This window comes from Monodelphis domestica, chromosome 2 (genome assembly GCF_027887165.1).
Source record: "Monodelphis domestica isolate mMonDom1 chromosome 2, mMonDom1.pri, whole genome shotgun sequence".
NCBI lineage: Eukaryota > Metazoa > Chordata > Mammalia > Didelphimorphia > Didelphidae > Monodelphis > Monodelphis domestica.
In genome coordinates this window covers 61,763,171-61,785,926 of record NC_077228.1, presented here as the reverse complement: position 1 = coordinate 61,785,926, position 22,756 = coordinate 61,763,171, and the positions used below count along the sequence as shown (strand labels likewise).

At 35.7% G+C, this 22,756-nt stretch overlaps 1 protein-coding gene across 3 annotated transcripts in view; it reads right to left on the bottom strand.

Annotated features, from left to right (window-relative positions):
- POU2F1 (POU class 2 homeobox 1) overlaps positions 1-22,756 on the bottom strand; it is a 261,553-nt gene that overhangs the window by 67,909 nt on the left and 170,888 nt on the right. For all 3 annotated transcript variants that reach the window (XM_056815490.1, XM_056815491.1, XM_056815492.1), the window contains one exon: positions 1,164-1,217. In XM_056815490.1, the coding sequence (XP_056671468.1) occupies positions 1,164-1,217 (54 nt within the window). The remainder of the gene's footprint in view (positions 1-1,163; positions 1,218-22,756) is intronic.

The following is a 22,756-nucleotide window of genomic DNA, read 5'->3' as shown; positions in this document are numbered from 1 at the left end:
ATGTATGTGCCGATATGATTTAGTGCTCTGAGTGGTGGCTGGTATTCCCAAAAGTTCTGCCCTAGGCTCTTCTATTCTTCTCCTTCTATATTCTCTCAAGCAACCTCATCAGCTTGGTTGCAAGCACTAGTCTCTCTTCTGATGTTTATTTTTGGACATTTCAAAGTGAATATTCCAGAGACATCTTTAACTGAATATGTCTAAGCCAGAACATGTTATGTTTCCCCCTCAACCTTCTCCTATGTTTGATGAAGATATCTTTCAACTCTCCCAAGTTCATAACACTGGCACTATTCTTGTTTCTTCACTCTCCCTCAGCTGTTCACTACCGCCAAAATAACTTCCCTTAAACACTGATCATACCATTTTACACTCTGACTCAATCAACTTCAATGGTTTAATGCTTCTATGATGAAAAATAGAAACTATTCTGGGTATCTTTTAAAGCCCTATATACCTGGTACTAACCTACCTTTTTAGTTTTACTAAGTATAATTCCCCCCTCCCATAATACTCTGAGATCTGGTCAAAAGGAAGTCCTTTTTTCTTTCTGTACAACACTCTAGGTCCGATCTCTAGGCAATGGCACTGGTTATTTCACAAGTTAAAACCATACTTTCTCCTGACCTTCAAACCTCATAAAGCCTCTTTCTTCCTTTAAGACATAGTTCAAGCACCATCTTTATAATGTATCCCTTCCAGAATTTCCTTAGTGCTTAACTACTCTGTATATATTTGTGTTTGTTAACTTTATACTGAACATTTTTATAGGTATATCTTTCCCATTAGAATGTAAATTCATTACCAGCAGGATTGTTGCATTATTTATACTTGGATCCTTAGCACCTAATACAGAATCTGGTGCACAGTCAACATTTACTAAAAGCTTACTGCTTCACTGACCATTCCAGTTTTAGTAAAATTTAGCAAAGACAATAAATAAAAACATACAAAATGCATTCTGAAACTGACATGCATTAAGAAGTCATTTGGTTTTTATTTAGGTATATGCTATAATTTTACAAAGTATAACTAATACTTCTAGATGCATGTAATTTTATGGTCCAATTGTATTCTATAACTGTGGCAGATATTATTAACTTTAACAATGGAAATGAGGACATATGTGGGATTCTGAATTTCAGTGACAGGATAATCCTTACCTGTACATTTAAGGACTGAGCAGCAGCCTGTAAACTTGTTCCAGCGAGTTGGACCTACAATAGAATACAATTCATTTTAATAAAGCGAGTATGGAAAAAAGGCTGCAATATTACTAAATCTCTCACACATCCTGGAGTAACCAAAAGTATTAATTCTCAGAAAATACGCAGAAAATACAAAGCCTACCATATGTAAGCTACAGTATTAAGAATTGGGAATATGACAACAAAAGTCATGTTGTTGTTCAGTCATTTCAGTTATGTCTGACTCTTTGTGACCCCAGTTGTGTTTTCTTGCAAATATAATGGAGTAGTTTACCATTTCCTTCTCTAGCTCATTAAACAGATGAAAAAAAACAGAGGCAAACAGGATCAAATGACTTGTCCAAGGTCACACAGTTAGGAAGTAGGTCTGAGGCTGGATTTGAACTCATCTTCCTGATTTCAGGGTCAACATTCCATACAGTGTACCACATAGCTGCCCCTTCTATAGAAGGGCAAAAAGCTTAAGAGACTAGTTTCATATAGTCTTTGAACAATATTATCTCTCCCATTTCTTTTCTGAAGGTAATTATTCAGTTCATCATTTCTGAATATTACTAAAATTAATCTTGAAGATTATAATCTTATAATAATTTCATAAAGATTATAAATATTATGTTATTATTTAAAGATTTATACTTATTGAGGGGAACCTTATATAGTATCCTATTTGTTTTAACACACAAATATCTATCTTCCACATTGTACATAAATAAACATATAAAACCACATCACCTGAATATACCACTTCATGTTATATAATCAGAATTATAGTGACATACTTGTCAAAATATCCATTTACACCAAAGAAGTGTCATAATATTATATGTGCAAATTCATAATTACATTTTTCAGACATAAATGAGCTACAAAAAAACAAATGATGTGACTCTTCCATAAGCACACATTAACAATGAGTTTCATGACTTCACAGCCTCACATTTATCAGACAGTACACATAAACCAAGGAAGGTCAAGCCAAAAAAGCATTTTTGATTTTGGTCCAAAACTCTGATTTCATCAGTGTAGGGAGATCCTGGTATGGCATTTCCCTCTAATCTAGGCAGATCTGCACTTCATCTGTAACAACTAAACTTAGAAAGTTGTGTAGGGCACTCAGAGGTTGTGACTTATCTTATATCATATAGTCAGTGTATATCAGGTCATCCTGACTCTAAGGCTAGCTCTAACATCTCAAATTAACAAATGAAATTAAAAGTTAAAAATTAAAAAAGAATTTAATTCTCTTTTGCAAAAATGGTTATGAAAAATGGTGGGATAAGTACTAAATGAAAGATTTAGTTTTTTTTTAAGAAATGAAGATTAGGAAAATTAAAACTAAACTGGCTTATAAAGAAGAGAATACTGTGTACCATTTCTACAGGCATATTTTTTTCCCTTTTACCAACAACAGATCAAACGACAGGCCTAAAGATACAGATAAGGAAGTCCCATAAAAGGCTGAATTGACTAAAAAAAATGTCTTTAGTTTACAGATTATGTGGATAACCACCAATCTAGTTGATATTTGTTCCAAACAACCTATTGTACACCACATACTCCACTACCTTAACTAAGAATCCTGCCTTACATCCCATAAGATATACTTAACAATAAACATTAAAATTTCTATTTTGAAAACTAGACTTTCAAAAGTGGAAGATAACTTAGAAATAATTTAAGCTCGTTATTTACAGATGAGTAAATAGCAAATTGTAGGTATTAATTTACTAGCCCAAGGGGAAAGATAAAGGTGAGTCAGTTAATAGAGCTCTTTCTAGAATGCAAGTCTTTTGGCGATCCCAAACAACCCATAGCTCCTTTTCTACTGGAAAGGTTGTAGAATGTAGTATAGTATCCAGTGCCATCCAATTCAATATATATTTATTAAATGTCTCCCAGGTGAAAGGCTCTCTTCCATGCTGAATGATAAGGAGACCATATCAAAATGCCTACCATTCAATAACTTTAAATTCTATAGGAGGGATACAACACATAAACAGCTAAGTATAACCTAAGGAGTAAGTGAACAAGTAACAATTAGTGGATCAAGAAAAGCTTCTGATAGAATATGGCCTAGAAGTTTAATCTTAAAGGAAGCCAGGGATTCTGAGAGCTGGAAGTCAGGAGGAAGTGGTTTTTACATGGGGGACAGTGTGTATAAAAGCAAATACTTTGTTGAATAAAAGGTTAATTAGAAATTCCTTTACATTTAAGCTTGTATATTGAGAAATTCTTCTAAAATAATTTCTACTTCCTATCCATATTTAGGGTTGGAAATCTGGTCAAACAGGATAGGAAATGCTCTTTCTATATGCTAGCCTGTCCCTGTCCAGAGCCCACTGGAAACTCCCTTTACCCTCCAACCTTCCTGCCAATGTTCCCCTCCCCTGCAGCTCCTCTCAACCTGATGCCCAACCTTGTGGGAGGGTGGTCCCAATGATCCATTCCTACTCCATACTCTAGGGCTCACTCTCTTTCCCCCAATTGTCATAGATCTGTCTTGCTCTAGCTCCTTGGCTATAGGGTAGAAATGGCCATTCACACCACTTTGATGAGTAGTGAATGAGATGGAGGACTCTAAGACCCTACCATCTGATGCACTACTGTGCCTTAAAGGTTGTTAGGCTTTACCATCTTTCATGCCCCTGTGCTATCTGAACCACCAGGTATTCTCATTGGCCCAATTTTTACATCCAAACAGAATTTTTTCATGCGCCCTGGAGCTAAATTAGAATGCAAGAGATTTGAGAGCAAGAATTGTCATGTTTTTTAACTTCTATCTACAGTTTTCAGCAGTGGGACATTAATTAGATGATACTAGAATTAATTAGACGATACTAGAAAGAGAAAGTACATAGGTGACTATGCTAAATTGGGGAATTCAGATAAGAAAAAAAAAAGATAGAACCTGCCTGTATGGTGGAGTCCAATCCAAGGACTGCATGTGATGAGAAATGAAGAGCTCTTGTCCTGTAAGCCCTCCTTAGATGAAAACTCTGGGATGAACTCATGGAGTGTTAGTACCCAAACTAATATAATACCAAAGGGTGAGTTTCCTGAGAACATGATTATGGTATAGACCACTTCAAGTAGTACTTAATTAAGTTTCTTGACTGACTGACTGACTCAAAGAGGTTGCAAACTTGAATGACCCAGCAAAGGAGATCAATCGGGAGTAGTCAGACTGGATGAAGGATAATCAAGAAAGCAATGTTAGCAGAAACAAACAGAAAAGAGGAAGGCTTTTAATAGAAGAGGGTGGTCAATGGTGTAGAATATGATATAGAGGTCCAGAGGGATACAGACAGAGGAAAGGTTATCAAATTGTGCAATTTAGAGATCACTAAGCAAGACATTGAGAATAAATCCACAAAAATTAACAGCAATTCTACCTAGTTAAAATAAAAAAACAAACATCTGGCAGGATGCAATAAGAAAAGTAGTTTCCATTCAAAATAACTACAAAATACATAAAACATCTAGGAGTCAACTCAATAGGTCACAATCAAGACCTGCATGGACAAAGCTAAAAAACATTCCTTAAAGAAAATAGATTTAAATAAATGGAGAGATAATCACTCCTCATAGCTAAGCTATATAAATGTAACAGAAATTATACTAATTTAATTAGTTTATAAATTTAGTATTCTACCAATCAGATTAACAGGGGAATAGTTAAAGAGCAGGACAAAACAGTAACAAAATTTATAGAACAAAAGATCTAAGGAAGTAATGAAAAATTGCAAGAAAGAAGGGGGAATGGTACTTCTAGATATCAAATTATACGATAAAGTAGAAATTATAAAAACTATTTAGTACTGGTTAAAGTTTATTTTTTTTTATTAAGTAGATCAAGGGAATAGACTAGGAAGAAAGGAACGAATCAAATAAGTATTTATATGCTAGGTGAAATGCTTTTACAAATATTATCTCATTTGAACCTTACAACAAACCTGGAAAATAGGTGCTATTATTATCTCTATTCTACCATTGAGGAAAGTGAAGCAAATAGAAAATAAATTACTTGCCCAAGTCATAGAGTCAGGAAGAACTAAATTCAAATTTGGCCTCAGAAGCTCCACACCCAGTGCTCTATCCATGAAGCTACTAACTGCCCCTCAGACTAGATAAAGAAATCATGACTAAAACAATACAATAACACAATGTTTAATAAGCCCAAGAATATAAATTTGGGCAAGAACTACTTATTTTATAAGTACTGTTATCATATACCACAGTAAATAAAAAAAAAATAGAAATATAACCTGAATATTAGGTCATGATATGTATTTAAAAAAAAAAGAATCAGATTAGGTGCTTTTCACAGGTATGGTAAGGGACAGAATTTTTAATCAAAGAAAGATTAGAAGTGATCAAGGGGGCAGCTCAGTGGATTGAGAGCCAGGCCTAGAGTTGGGAGGTCCTAGGTTCAAATCTGGCCTCAGATACTTACCAGCTGTGTGACCCTGGGGAAGTCACTTGACCCCCACTGCCTAGCCCTTACCACCCTTATGCCTTGGAATCAATACACAGTACTGATTCCAAGATGGAAGGTAAGGGTTTTTAAAAAAAGTGATCAGAAAATGAAAAATAAATTTAACAAAACTGAAAAGCTTTTGTAAAAACAAAATAAATGCCAACTAGAATAAGAAAGGAGTCAATTGGGAAAAATATTCACACTATCTGACAGATTTTAATATCTAAAATCTATAAAGAACTAAAAAAAAATCCCAACAACTAAAAATCATACTTAATGGATAAATTATCAAAAGATATCAATCAACAGGTCCTCAAAATAATTGCAAAGTATTAACAGAAGGTTTGTTCCAAATTAGTAATAGTGAAATACAAATAAAAAATACTCAGATTTCTATTGTATAAAGCAAATTGGAAAAGATAGAAATAGTCACAGATGGATAATAATAAGAAAAGACAATCCAATATTTTTGGCAGGGCATGTAATTTTGACTGTTTGGTAAATTGACTTGGAAATATGTTAAGAAATGTCTAAAGTCTTTGCTTTTAGTAGCAATGCAATGATCCAGGACAATCCTGAGGGACTTATTGGAAAGAATGCCATCTACATCAAGAGAAAGAACAGTGGGAGTAGAAACTCAAAAGAAAAACATGATTTATCAATTGTTTATATGAGTATAGGATTTGGGGTTTTGGTTTTAAAAGATTTCTCTATTAAAAAAATGAATAATAAGGAAATAGGTATCAAGTGATAATATATGTACAATCCTATAGAATTGCTTGTCAGCTCCAAGAATGGGGAGTAAAGAGGGGAGGGAGAGAACATGAATCATGGAACCATGGAAAAATATTTTGAAATTAAATTTTAAAAATTAAATTAAAATTAAAAAAAGAATTATCTAAAGTATTTATATCCTTTGATGCCAAGATCATACTGCTAGGCACAAATCCAAAGGAGATGGAAGTCAGAAAGGTTCCACATACATCAAAATACTTATACCAAGGCCTTCTGTGGTAGCAAGGAAATGTAAACTAGATGTCCTAGACCAGAGAATAGCTAATTGAATAAGGACATAGAACTATAAAAGACTATTAATATGCTGTAAGAGATGAATATGAAAACTGCTGAGAAGCATGGGAAGTGTGAAGATTGGATTTAGCTATCTCCTGATTATAACAATGAAGATACTTAGCTCTTTCTGTATTGTGAAGATAAAATTTGTAATCTCCTGATTGTAACAATGAAGGTACTTAGCTCTTCCTTTATAGTGAAGCCAGAATTGTGAGCTACAATCTATTTTTAGATTTTAACTACAAAAAGGTGTTAAGTAACCACAAAAGGTGAACTTAACAAAAGAGATAGTAACCCAAAGAAAGTAACCCAATAAGATAAAATCTAACCAAAGAAGGTAAGAACTAAAGAATGGGCAGTCCTGGAGAAAAGCGTCTACCAATCACAGAAGATATATAAATTGATAGAGAGTGGAGTAAGCAGAACTAGAAAAGCATAATGTAAATCGAAAAATAACCATCACACACAAAAAGAAACTGAATATTGTGAAATTATAATGGCCAAATTTGATCTGAAAGAAGAAATCTAAGAATGCATTCTTTGAAGACACTAGACTATGGTTATAGAATACTGCATAAACCAGAGATGGCGAACCTATGGCAAGGGTGCCAAAGATGGCATGAAGATCACTCTCTGTGGGCATGTCTCCCACCCCAGTTTGTTACTAGAAAGGGAGCGGGACTTGGGCAGAGCTGCTCCCCTCCCCCTCTCAATACTTGCTGAGGACATTCCTCACTTTACCCATCCCTCTGCCCAGCAGAACAAGAGGAGTGTTTTCTCCCTCCCCTCTGTGGGGTTAAGGTGTGTGGGGAGGCACCTAGCACTCACTAGTAGGGAGGAACATGGCATGTGGTCTGGAGGGGGGGCACTCCATCTCTAAAAGATATGCCACCACTGGCATAGACTATCAGGCTATGATTATAGTATTAGTTTTCCTGAACTGTTTTTTACCCTCCATTTTTGTTGTTATAAAGGAAGGTTCTCTTAGATTGGGCAAAGGGAGGGATACTGGGAAATGATATGTAAAAATCAATCATTTAAAAAAATTTGGAGAGATCAGTTACAATTGATGAATTTGAAAGGCAGAGCATAGAGATTTGAGAACTGAGAAGGAAACAGAAACAACGGGAAGAAAGCTTTTTAAATTATTTTTCTCTAAATAAAAAAGCTAAGAAAATCTCCAACTTTTTATTGTCCTTGATGTTTCTCTACAGTCTCAATTCATTTATTAGCTTTGTGTGTTCTTCATATTCTTCTAAATCTCCTTTACCTGTCCCCTCATTTCCATCTTTTGTACAGGAAATTTTAAAATCCAAGTTGGTTAATTAATTCTCTCTGAATTCAAAATAGCCTCTAAAAAAAAGTTGGGACAAACTTCTACTCTAGACAACTCCTTTCTCTTCTCAGAATTGTTTTTTGTGTCTTTAAATTTTTAAATTTTAAATTTTAAAATTCTTAAAAATTTCTTATTTTCCTAACACAACATCCTTTATAATTTTAGGGTATAGGAAAACTATCCATTCGTTCTCTGAATTCTTTGAAAACTGATATCCAAAAAATAGAGATTTATATGTCAGACTATACTGAACTTTTTTTCCCTTTTGTCAAACAAAAATTCTAATGAGCAGCTATTTATTACTCATGTTTCCTATGATATGCACTTTAGCAACTAGCTCCTTATTTTTGGTCAAAATCAGTTTTAAAGCATTAGGTTTTCTTCCTGGAACCTTTAACTTTTAAAGGATGCCATTACTATTTTCTTAAAGTCAAGAAATTATAAGTTGTTTTGCTTTTGGAAAGAAAGAACTCTGGGAGATGTCTTAAGAAATAATAACTTAGAAGGTTGGTGTGAAAGGTCTGTGTCACTGGGTAAGAGTGACGAGCAATAAAGGGCTGGTCATGCCAGCTCACGTCAAGAAATAGAAAGCCAGCATCAGGCTCTGGGTGAAACTGAATTGGCAAAAGTGGCTTCCAGAGCTCTTAGTCAGTAAGAAGGTGTGATAATTGTTCAAAAGGAGATTACAGGGGACACAGCTGGCACTGGGTGTAGGATTCTGTCACCTTGCCCATATGACATTCTGGATTGTAGTCTAGTCTCAGGGCCAGAAAGGGCACTGGCAAGAGTGAGAATTTTGGTAACAGTTCCAGAGAGGAGAAGGGTATTTGTGGATGCTCATAGACCAGAGCACAGGCCAAGAGAGCAATGACCATACTTCTTAGATCATACCACCTTGTGTTACAAATAAAAAGAGTGGTTTCCTTAAACTGTGACCATGAAAATATGGTTTCAAATAAAAAATATAGTGGTCGCCATGGGAAAATTCCCAAATATTAAATATACTCAAGTCAGCTGGGTTTTATAGAGATTTTAATTAATACAAATTAAGGAATTAATGAAAGGGAGAGAGAGAGTAAGAGGAAATAATGAGAAACGGGCTAGGCCAGCCTAGGCTTAAGCCTTTAGGGAGAGATCAGTCAGTCTTTAATCCACTCACCACAAGATTTGTCCCAAGCAAGATTCTAGTGTTCAGAGACACCCACCAGTTCAGCTCCTCAGGTCAACTAAGCTCAGCCACCGAGCCCATCAATTCAGCTTTGGCAAGCTGCACTCCTTCAGAGGCCTTTCTGACCTCCTTTTAAGAGAATTTTCTCCTATGTCACCTCCCCTAAGTTCTCACATCTACCAATCACAGTAGACGTTTTCACAGGACTGACCATTCTTAATTCACATCTTCTTTAGTTCTCAACTTCTTTGGGTATACTAAAACTTCTGAATAAGTTCATACCTCTTTGCCCCTTGCAAGTTTGCAAATTGCTTGACCTTTTAGTGATTAATTTGACCTTCATAGGTACTTAGCACCCTTTTGTATTAGATCTAAAAACAGACCTAACTTAGGGTTTTTGCCTCACTATAAACATGGGTTAAGTACTTTTTCATTGTTCAGTAAGGAGTTCACAACTTTATCTTCCCCTAAAGTATGCTTAAGTACGGGTGGAGTAATGTTAGAGTGCTCACATTCCTGATCGAGTACCATTGTTTAAAATGGGGAATGGTCTTAACCAAATGTTCTAAGGTAGAGTCTGAGAATTTTTAACATTCAAGTCCGAGAAATTTTAAGATTCACACTTGGAAGAATTTAAAATGTACAGACCCCTAGAACTAGCTCTGAAAATATCAGCACAAAAAAATATGAAGTTTGGAACAGTGCTTTCTTCATTCACTCCAGAAGTAGAGCCCAACTTTAATATAAAGTTATAAATTTAAAAAACAGGCTGGAAACATGGGCAAACAACAACAAAAGAAGCTGACCAGAGAAGGAAGGTTATTATGGTGACAAAGAAATCAAAATACAAACTCAAAAGACAACCAAGATTCAAATAACTTCATCCAAAGTCTCAAAGAAAAATATGAATTGGCCTCAGGCTCTGGAATAGCTAAAAAAAGTTTTAAAAATAAAGAGGTGGAGGAAAAATTGGGAAAAGAAACAAGAATGATGCAAGAAAATCATGAAAAAATAATCGTCAACTTGGTAATGGAAACACTAAAAAATACTAAAGAAAAAATCCACTGAAAACAACTCCATAAAGAGTAGAATTGGAATTGGAAGCTGAAGGGATGTCTATCAATTGGGAATGGCTGAATAACTTGTGGTTGTGATTGAAATGGAGTACTATTGGTGGCATAAGAAGTAACAAACAAAATGATCACAAAAAATATCTAATAAGACTTATATGAAGTGATGTGAACTGAAGTAAGCAGAACTAGGAGAATGTTGTATACAGTAACAATAATAATGTAAAATGATCAATTGTGAGTGACCTACTTTTTATCAACAAGACAAAGATCTAAAACAACTTCAAGTTATTCATGATGAGATAACCACCATAGAAAGAACAGAGTCTGAATGAAGACTACAACACACCATTATTCACTTTATTTCCTCAATTAACTTTTTTTCTAGCGTATGCAACAACATTTTTTAACAACATAATAAACAGGGAAATATGTATTATGTAAAAATATATGTACAATCTATATCATATTATTAGCCTTCTTTAGGAGAGGGGAGAGGAGGAAAAAAGAACAAAACAAAGATTTCTGAACATAGCTAATATAAGAATTTATTTTTCTTTAATATGTATATTTATAACAAATCACATATTCAATATGGTTACAATATAATTATGTTACATGTTATGTTATCAATAAAAAATAAAATAAATGGGTACCAACTGGCCAAAGGGAAAAGGATGTAAAAAGCCCTACGGAAAAAAAATTCCCTAAAAACTAAATTTGGGCAAGTGAAAGCTAATGATGCCATAAGATGTCTAGAAACAATAAAGATGGGAAAAATATAAAGAAATTTAAAATGATTCATTGAAAAGCCATCTGAAAAATAGATTGGGGAGAAATGATTTAAGAATTATTAGAGTACCTTAAAGCAATGATCAGAAAAAGAGTCAAGATGTAATATTTTAAGAATTTATCAAGGAAAACTGTCCTGATATTCTAGAACCAGAGGGTAAAATAGAAACTGAATGAATCGACTGATCACTTCCTGAAAGAGATCCCAAAATGAAAACATCCAGGAATATTAGAGCCAAATTCCAGAGCTTCCAGGTCAAGAAGAAAATATTTTAAGCAGCCAGAAAGAAATTATTCAAATACCGTGGAGTCATATTTTGGAAAATAACACAGAATTTAATGGTTTCTATCTTGAGGATCAAAGAGTTGGGAATATGATATCCTAGAAGGCAAAGGAGCTAGAATTACAAGCAAGATCACCCTACCCAAGCAGAACTGAATAGAATTCTTCTAAAGAAAAAATAGGTATTTAATGAAATACTTTCAAGCATTCCTCATAGAAAGGCAAGTGCTAAATAGAAAATCTGACTTTAGAATATCAGAGAAGCATAAAAGTTAAATAAGAAAAAAGAAAATATTAAGTACATAATGTGGCGAATCTACTTAAATTCCTTAATACTTAATTCAATGATACTTCTAATTCCTGAGAACTTTATAATTATTAGGGAAATTAGAAGATATTTTCATAGAATGAAGGCATGGATGAGAATTGACTATGATGAGGTATCTAAAAAAAAGAAAATTAAGGAGAAAAAGGGATGATTATGATGGGATGGTATTTAAAATAAAAAATAAAATTAAGGAGTGAGGAAAAAATAAAATTAATGGGTAGAAGAACAGGAAGAGAGAGGTAGAATGGGGTAAATTATCTCAAAAAAAGTGGTACAAAAGAGAATTTACAGAGTAGGGGAAAATGAAACACAGCAAGCAATGTTTAAACCTTACTTTCATCAGAATTGGCTCGAAATGAATATAACATACATATTCTGTTGGGAATAGTAATCTCTTAGCCTTCAAAAAAGTCAGAATGGGAGGGGAAAGGGATAGGTGAGTGGGAAACTGATAGAGGGGAAGGCAGATTGGGGTAGGGTCAGAAGCAAAACACTTAAAAAAACCCCAACAATTAGAATCAATATTGTGTATTGCTTCCAAGGCAGAAAAGCAGTAAGGACTAGGCAATGGAGGTTAGTTTTGAAATTCACAAAGGGTCACATAGCTAGGAAATATCTGAGGCCACATTTGAACCCAAGACCTTCCATCTCTAGACCTGGCTCTCAATCCACTGAGCCACCCAACTGCCTCAAGTAAAACACCTGTAAGGGTCAGAGTGAAAGGAAAGGATAAATGAGGGGGGAGAATAGTACGGAGGGAAATTAATAGTAATCATAACTGAAAAAATATTTATAGCAAATTTCTCTGACAAAGGTCTCATTTCTTAAATATATAAGAATTGAATGAAATGTATAAAAATACAAGCCATTCCCCAAATTATAAATGATAAAAGGCTATGAAGAGGCAGTTTCCTATCCATAGTCATGTAAAAAAATATTCTAAATCATTAGGTGAGACAAATCTAAGATACTACCTATCAGATTGTCTAATGTGACAAGAGGCAAATGATAAATATTGGAGGAGATGTGGGAAAACACTAATGCACTGTTGGGGTAGTTATGAACTGATCCAATTATTCTAGAGAAAAATTTGGAACTATGTTCAAAAAGTTATAAAACATGTATTCCATTTGATTCAGCAATACCATTACTATTTCTGCATCCCAGAAAGATTAAAGAAAAAGAAGAGAACTTATAAGAATAAAAATGTTTATAGCAGTTCTTTTGTTTGGTGGCAAATTTAGAAATTGAAGAGATTTCCATTAATTGGTGAATGGCTGAACAAGTTGTGGTATATGATTGTGACAGAATGTTATTGTACTATAAGAAATGATGAGCGGGACGGTTTCAGAAAAACCTAGGAAGAACCACATGAACAGAATGAAGGGACAGAACTAGGAGAACAGTGTACAGTTACAGCAATAATGCAAGAACTGATCAAAAGTGAATGACTTAGCTATTCTGATTTGGAAAATGATCCAAGATAAATCTGAAGGACTGACTTATGCTGAAAAATATTATCTACTTCCGAAGAACTGAGGTGTCTGAATGCAGACTGAAGTATACTTAAAAAAAAATTTTTAAATTTAATTAAGAAAAATTTTCCATGGTTACATGATTCATGTTCTTTTCCTCCCCTCCTCACACATGCCTCCTGTAGCCAATGAGCAATTGCACTGGATTTTACATGTGTCATTGATCAAGACTTATTTACATATTGTTGATATTTGCACTAGGATGATCATTTAGAGTCTACATCCCCAATCGTATCTCCATTGACCCATGTGATCAAGCAGTTGTTTTTTGAAACATACTTTTTTAGGGCGTGGTTTATACTTTCTTTCATAACATAGATAATATGGAAATATATTTGGCATGACTTTGCACATATAACAACCTATATCAAGTTGCTTGCCTTATCAAGGAGGGAGAAAGGGGAAGGAGGGAGCAAATTTGAAGCACAAAATTTTTTAATTAATGTTTAAAATTGTTTTTAGGTGTAATTGGGAAAAAATACAACTTTTTAATCTTTTAACTAGTAGTAACAAATTTTGATGGTTATTGTTATAGTACATTTTGAGATACTGAAATACTATTCCTCTTTCCTTTCCCCAAACACTTATTTCCTTTGAGATTCTCAGCTTTTTCGTTCTTCAAATTAATTGTTATTATTTTGCCTCAATCACTGAAGTATCTCTATGACCATTTGATTGGGATAGCAACAAATTGGTAAATTAATTTAGGTAATATGCTCATGTTTGTCATATTGGTGTGTCTTTATTTGTGTGAAAAGTATTTTGTAATTGTATTCATATAGTTATTGAGTTTATCTCGGCAGGAAGACTCCGAACTATTTTATTTTGTCAGCAGTGGAGAGAGGGAGGGCAGCAGCCCCTTCTGCATAGGTTCACCAACATGGTTTTAGGGTATCAGGGCAGTTTTCCTTGATAATTAAAAAATATATATAATATCTAGGCTCTTTCTTTGACCATGACTTTTAGGTAGTAGTTCAACAATTCTTAAATGATTTCTTCTTTATTTGTTTTCCAGATGAGTTATTTTTCCAATGGGATATTTCAAATTTTCTTCAGTCTTTTGATTTGATTTGATTGACGTCTCGTAGAGTTATCAGATTCCACTTGCCCGATTCTAATTTTTAAAGAATTATTTTCTTCAGAAAAATTTTGAACTTTTTTTTTTCATTTGGACATTTTATTTTTTAAGATTTTTTTCTTTACTGTTTTTTTGTGCTTCTTTTACTATACTGTTCTCTTTCCATAATTTTCTTCTTTTGCTCTCATTTCATTACAGCTAATTTTCACTCTATTACTCTGACTTTGATAATCAATATTAAGCTCTTCCAAGAATTTTTGTTAGGCTTCTGTACAATTCTCTCCCTCTTGCCTCTGTCTGTCTTTTTCTCTCTCATACACATGTTTTGACTCTGCTTATAGTTATTTTGCCTGCATTGTCTTCTGAATTTGTGTCTTGCTCTTCAGACTCACCATAATAGATTTTTATGGTCAGGTACTTTTTTTTTTTAATGTTTGCTCTTTCCCCTAGCCTATTTCTCTACTTTGAATTTGTGAGTTTAAGTTGGCTGCTCTTCCTGGGTTAGGGCACACTTTCTCAAATTTAAGTTTTTTTTTAGCATTGCTATTTTTTAGAGCTAGTTCTAAGGGTTTAGTTCTGAAGTTTTAAGTGCTTAAAGAGATTTGGGGAGAAATGTGGTGACTGTTCTCCTTGTCTGAACTCTGTCCTTACCTAGGAAGAGCCTCTAATCTCTTAGGATTGCAATTAATATTGTTCTTCCTGGTTCCTTCCTCTTTGAGACTAGAAGTGACACCACTTCTCAGGGCCCTTGGTCCATCATGACCAAAAGTGTTATTCTCTGTTCCTAATTATGACCCAGAATTGGATACAGGCAATTGACTTGCCAAAAAGCAAAAAGCTAGCACAGGACACTGTAATCTCTTTCTGACCAGTTTTCAGGTCCCCTTAATGCCTGAGAGCTCCTGAGATTGCTGCTGCTTCTGTTACCAGCAGCTAGTCCCACCATTGTTGTTGCATTCATGTGGGCTCCAAGCTAGCTTCCAAACCCATGTCAGAGATCTCTTCCAACCCAATCTTCTAAATTGTGTTGGTGTGGAAAAAAGTCTCACCTTGACTTTTCCTTGGTTTTGCCATTTCAGATTTTGATTTGAGGGGTTAATTTAAAGTTGTATGGATGAGAACATTGGGAGAGATCAGCTTTCTATACTTGACTATCTTGGATCATTTCCAGGAACACTAGATAAAACACTGATTAAACACACTGTATGGAAAGTGCTGGGGATACAAAGATAGTCCTAGTAGTCAGTGACCTCACATATTAATGGGAGAGATGATATATTTAGAAAGTTTCAGTAGCAGGTCAAATTGAAAGGTCTCATGGTCCAAAATGCAGTGGATAGAATAGATATTAACATCTCTCCTTTAATGTCATTTCCAATGATAAAATCAGTGGTTTCTGATGCTAAGCCATCTGATACTGCCAAGGTCTTTGGAAACAAGAACTTTCTTTTCTGTGTCTTCAGTAGCATTTACTTATCCAAACCTAACCACTCTGATGGCTGATAGTTTCATAGGATATTCTGTAGACATCTTAATAGCAAGATGTCCAAAACTGACATTTTTCACTCCTAAATCTCTCCTTCCTACTTCCCTATGACTATGCTCTCAGTCACCCTGGCCACCTCACTCTCTTATATCTAATCTGTTGTCATATATCCTTTTGATTTTGTCTTTCCAACATCTTTCAGATATAGCTTTCTCACCTGACACTATCACTATCTAGGTTATGCCTCCATCACCTCATGCCTGGAGTATTGCAACAGGCTGCTGGCTGTTCCCCCTGCCACAAGTCTCTCTGCACTCAGTAATGAAAGTGATTTTACTTAAGGTGCAGGTCTGATCATGTCATTCCCCTATCCAATAAACTCCAAAAGCTTCCTATTACCTTGGTAGTGAGGAGGCAGAGTGGACAGAGGGTTGGATGTGTCTACAGTCAGGATGACCTGAATTCAAAACAAGCCTCAAGCACTAGCTATGTGTATATATATATATATATATATATATATATATATATATATATATATATATATATATATATATATATAGTATATGTGTATAGGGCAAGTAATATAACCTTTGTCTCAGTTTCCTGAACTCCTCCCAGAATTGTTGTGAAGATCAAATGAGGTAGTATTTGTAAAGTGCCTAGTACATAGCAGGTACCATGAAAATGATTCTATTGCTTTTATTATAATTACTCTCTTTTCCAAGGTTGAATAAAGAGTCCTGTTTGGCTTTTAAATTCTTTCATAACTTAGCCCCTTCCTACCTTTCTAGTCTTACACTTTACTCCCCTCCCCACATTCTATAATATGGTGACACTGCTCTTCTATCTCCTAAATTATACATTTTCATGGGCTATCACTCATTCCTAGAGTGTTCATCTTTCTGGGTTCCTCTGGCTTTCTTCAGGTCTCTGCTAAAATCCCACCTTCTTTGTGAAGCTTCTCCACCCCCCCCCCACTTCCAAATAAAAATTAAATTAACCTTGGAGGTTTATTACTAGATTTATAAACATTTATTAGGAAAGAGAGAGAAAGAGAGGAAAGAAGGTTTCAGCCTTTCTAATTTAAGGTAAAAACCCAATCCTCCATTGCAGTCAGCACTCTGAACTGCCACAGCTCACCAGAGATTGCAAGATGAGATAAGGTAAGAGCTCAGAGAAAAGCCCCAGCCCAGGTTTAGGTATGTAAGCAAGGAGCCCTGTTTCCTAGGCTAGCTTTTCAAAATGTCAGCTCCTCCCTCCATGGCAATGTTGCCAGAAAGTAGGCACTGCAACTGATGCTGACTACATTGGGATGTTGGCTCTGTGACTCCTATGTTGAGTCTTTCCAAGGAATAGTCCTTTTATACCTATGTTTGCAGGGTTTTTAGTAAAAATGATTGCTATTTCTTGTCAAAGAGTAGGTTGTTGTTCAGTTTGGGGGTCGGGGGCTAGGGAGATGAGGCAATAACTGTCATATGCTCTCTCAGATTTTAATACGATTACATTTATCCCATCAATTTGAACCATCTGTGAATCTCCTGTAATAAGCAATAATTTCTTTTCAACATAGCGATGCAGTGTTTTTACAAAGATTTAAATACTTTTGACTCATTTGTAATTTACTCATAATGTTAGAGTATAATTATCTATCTTAGCCTTATCTTGCTTGATTTAAGTTATTAGGTCTAATATTTTTTTTAAAGAGCCAGATACAATGTCTTACTTCTTAGGTTTTGAAAATGATTTCTGTAAAACTAATTTAAATAAGCAAATAGATCTATAATTGCATCAATATGGGCATTCCTTCGTATAATGCAGATTACAACCTGCCTATGTCTGCACATCCTGTGGGATTCTTGTTCAGGTGCTTTCACAAGTTTTACCACTGACCTCTCCTAGGTAATTTCCCCTTGTTTATTTCAAAATCTCTGACCTGGGTCCATGCTTTCCCACTCCTCTGGATGCCAATTGTCCAAAGAAGCTATGATTGCCTTTCTCTTAAGGCAAGATAATTGGTTATTCTAAGTATCAAATTCCTACAGATTCCCAATATAAAGTCCCCATCTCCCAATAAGAGAATCTCTCTATAGAAATATTTACTAGTGGTACCATTCCCCCAATTCCACTGAAAAAAGATTTCCATTCCTTTTTTAATCCTTCTTTTTACCTGTTTGTCTACTGTCATATAGGTTTTCTTTTTCCTGGAAGACTACGGTAGTGATTTTCCCTTTACTATTAAGCCTCTGATTTCATTAAGACTCTTTATATATTCTCTTCTAACTTCTTCCTTCCACCTCTCTTCTGTGTCTTTATATTCTGTACTTTAGTCCTCCCAAAAAACACCCAAAAGCAAGTTGTTGTGAAGTTTAGTCCCTGATGAGTGAGGTCTCCATCAATTTTATTTGACTTTTGCTTTCACTCATCTCAGGTCCATTTAGAAAGAAATTTCTAAGTGGCTCTCCGTTTTTGTTGTTTGTGTTGTTTTTGATGGTTATATTTGTCAATCCTTTTGCTATTTCTGTTGTCTGCAGTGACCAAGAAGCAAATAATTTTCTCTTGTCTAGATTTCCTTTAAAATATGAATGCTGCTTTTATTTTTTAATTAAGCATCCAAAATTGGGAAACTAATGCATTGCTGGTGGAGTTATGAATTAATCCAACCATTCTAGAAAGCAATTTGGAATTATGCCCAAAGGGGTTTAAAAGACTGCCTGCCCTTTGATCTAGCCATACCACTGCTGGATTTATACACCAAAGAAATAACAAGGAAAAAGACTTATACAAAAATAATTATAGTGTAAAGATAATTTTAGGATTGTGACTTAAAATCTAGATTTAATTGGTTGCCAAGGGAAAATCTCAAATAAAAATACCTGTTAGTTTGGAAATTTATGGTACTTTAATTAATATAGAGGGAAGGAATTTACGGAGAAGGAGGGAAGAGGATATAGGATTTCTCTTGCCTGGCCTGTGCCAGGGAGAGTTTAAAATCTCCAACTCTAGGTCTCTGAAGAAGATTAGAGGCTTCTAAGAGGATAAAGTTGGAAAGTAAAGAAGGAAAACTCAGCCAGAAACTCACCACCGGACCGGACAATAGCTTGCAGCCACGCTAATAAGATGTTGAAAGGCCCAGCACGCTACCACCAGCCAACTCTCCACCGCCAAAAAGGTGCCCAAGAGAGGAAGTGTGCCAAATATCTAGACCTTTCATTCTTGTGTCTCCTCCTCTAAATGCCCATATCTTTTAGAGTTTTCATCTTCTTTGATTAGATTATATCTTTAGAGTTACTTAACACTTCTTTGTTAAGTTCACCTTTTGTGAGTTACTTAACCTTTTTGTGATTAATTTAACCTTTATAGTTACTTAACACTTTTTTGTATTAAGATTTTAAAATAGACTTAACTTAAAAGTTCTAGCTTCACTATAAGGTAAGAGTTAAGTACCTCTATTCTTCAATCAGGAGATTACAACTTTATCTTCCCCTAAAGTATGATCTAAGTAGGGTGGAGTAATTTAACGTCATAACCCCTTCCACCCCCCCCCCCCATTTTGTTAGACTAAGTATCTTCATTGTTAAAATCAGGAAATAGCTAAATCCAATCTTCACAATAGTCATGTTCTTTTTGGTGGCAAAAAAATTGAAAATATGGAGATGCCCTTTGATTGGGGAATGGCTGAACAAATTGTGGTGTCTGTTGCTAATAGAATACTATTGTGCTAAAAGGAATAATGAACTGGAACAACCTCCAGGAAATGATGCAGAGTGAAAGGAGCAAAACCTGGAAAACATTGTACACAGAGATAGATATACTGTGGCACAATTAAACGTAATGAACTCCTCTACTAGCAACAATGCAATGACCCAGGACAATTCTGAGGGACTTACATGAGAAAGAACACTATCCACATACAGAGATAGAACTGTGGGAGTAGAAACACAGAATAAAAGCAACTGCTTGATCACATGGTTTCATGGAGATATGATTGGGGATATAGACTCTAAATGATCATTCTAGTGCAAATATTAATAGTATGGAAACAGGTTTTAATCAATGACACATGTAGAATTGCTCGTTGGCTATGGGAGGGGTATGTGAGGAGGGGAGGGAAAGAACATGAATCATGTAACCACGGAAAAATATTCTAAATTAATTAATTAAACTTTTTTTAAAAAGAGAAAAAATAAATTAAGCATCCATCCTTTTTGCATTTATGGTTAAGATCAAACTTGCAGGCTAGGTCACTCTGGGCTGTATTCTGAGCTCTTCTTTTATCTGAAGAACACAATTCTTCAACTTCTTCCTGTGACTTTCTGAGGATACAGCATAGTCTTGCATTATTTGAATTTCCTGTACTTTATATTTGAAGATTTTTCTCAATAGGTTGAAAAAATTTGATATCTTTCAGTGGAACTCAAAAGTCAACTACTATGTGTCTTGGAGTTTGTAGAATAGAGGTTTTATTTTTTGTTTTTGTTTTTCCTGGAGGCAATCTATGGATTTTTTTTTAAATTTTTAAACATTATTTTATTTGGTTGTTTCCATACATTATTCACTGGAAACAAAGATCATTTTCTTTTCCTCCTCTCCCCACCCCCCCGCCTTTCCCTCTCCCATAGCTGATGCATGATTCGATTGGTTATCACATGTGTTCTTGACTCGAACCCATTTCCCTGTTGTTGGAATTTGCATTATAGTGTTCATTTAGAGTCTCTCCTCAGTCTTATCTCCTCCAACCCCTGTAGGCAAGCAGTTGCTTTTCATCGGTGATTTTACTCCCACAGTTTATCCTCTGATTGTGGGTAGTATTTTTTAGATCCCTGCAGATTGTTCAGGGACATTGCATTGATACTAATGGAGAAGTCTATCACCTTCGATTGTACCACAATGTATCAGTCTCTGTGTACAATGTTTTCCTGGTTCTGTTCCTTTCGCTCTGCATCACTTCCTGGAGGTTGTTCCAGTCTCCATGGAATTCCTCCACTTTATTATTCCTTTTAGCACAATAGTATTCCATCACCAACATATACCACAATTTGTTCAGCCATTCTCCAATTGAAGGGCATCCCCTCATTTTCCAATTTTTGGCCACCACAAAGAGCGCAGCTATGAATATTTTTGTACAAGTCTTTTTGTCCATTATCTCTTTGGGGTACAGACCCAGCAGTGCTATGGCTGGATCAAAGGGCAGACATTCTTTTATCGCCCTTTGGGAAGGGAAAAACTTCAAAACCAAGCAAGAATTAGAAAGAGTTACAAAATGCAAAATAAATAATCTGGATTACATCAAATTAAAAAGTTTTTGTACAAACAAAACCAATGTAACCAAAATCAGAAGGGTAGCAACAAATTGGGAAACAATCTTCATAAAAACCTCTGACAAAGGTTTAATTACTCAAATTTATAAAGAACTAAATCAATTGTACAAAAAATCAAGCCATTCTCCAATTGACAAATGCGCAAGGGACATGAACAGGCAGTTCTCAGCCAAAGAAATCAAAACTATTAATAAGAACATGAAAAATGTTCTACATCTCTTATAATCAGAGAGATGCAAATCAAAACAACTCTGAGGTATCACCTCACACCTAGCAGATTGGCTAACATGACAGCTATGGAAAGTAATGAATGCTGGAGGGGATGTGGCAAAGTGGGGACATTAATTCATTGCTGGTGGAGTTGTGAATTGATCCAACCATTCTGGAGGGCAATTTGGAACTAAGGTATTACTCCAACCTTTAATTCTAACCTTGTGAGTGTCAACCCGTCTCTTATGTGTTTCTTGAAGACAACATATGGTAGGGTTTTGGGTTCTAATCCAATCTGCTATTTGTCTACGTTTTATGGGTGAGTTCATCCCATTCACGTTCAAAGTTATGATTGTCATTTGTGGATTCGCTGGCATTTTGATATTTTCCCCTAGTTCTGACCTTTCTTCTTTAGCTTTCTCCTTTTGAACCAGTGATTTACTTTAGGTCAGTCCCCCTAGTCCCCTCCCTTGAGATGCTTCCCTTTCTAGCCCCTCCCTTTTTATGCTCCCTTCCCCTCCTCCCTCTCCTTCCCTCCCTTTTTATACTCCCTCCCCCCTCCCCCTCCTTAATTTTCCTTTCTTTCTTGCCCTAATGGATAAGATAGAATTCAGCATCCCACTGGATCTAGATGTTCTTCCCTCTCAGATTTGCTTTCATTGAGAGTAAGGTTTAAGTAATTCCACTTCACGCTCTCTTCCTCTCCTTCTCATATGAGAAGTTTTTCAGGTTTCCATCTTTTGCATAAGTACCAGTTTGAGATCTTCCAGAGCTTGTTGATAGTTTCCATTTTGGGAGGCATGTTCTGATTTTTTTTGGATTTCCTCCTCATTCTCCTCTTTTCCTTGGGTACTTCCACCATAAAGTTTTCAATAGTCACTTTTTTCCCTTTCTTCCTGGAGGTTTGATTTTGGGCCATGTGAGCCATCCCTTTGGTGGTTTTATTCCCCTTTCCTTTTTGGTCTGGGGTCTGGGTGATATGGGCGGTTTTTCTGTGAATTTAGGTTGCTTCAGACTAGTTCTTCCCAGCCTCCGAGGTTTCTTAGAGCGCTGGGTCCCTAATCACAGCCACACTGCCCAGGTGTTCAGTTCCACCCAGATAATCAACGCATGGTCCTCCCCTGGTGTTTAGCTCCGCGGAGATGTTCAGCACAGCCGCCCCAAGTACAGCTCCGCTGACTCCCGTAATCAGCGCTGGATTCTCCAGTGAAACCGCCCTGAGACGTTTTTTCCTGGCAGTCCCCAGATTCCAAGGACCCTGGAGTGCCCCCCCCGCCCCCCGACAGAGACGTTCCCCACTCACTCGCTGTCCCGGTGAGCGCTCAGGTAGCTCACTCTGGTTTGGTGGGGGAGGTGGGGTGGGGAAAGGGCGGCTCAGTTCACTTTTCTGTGCAAG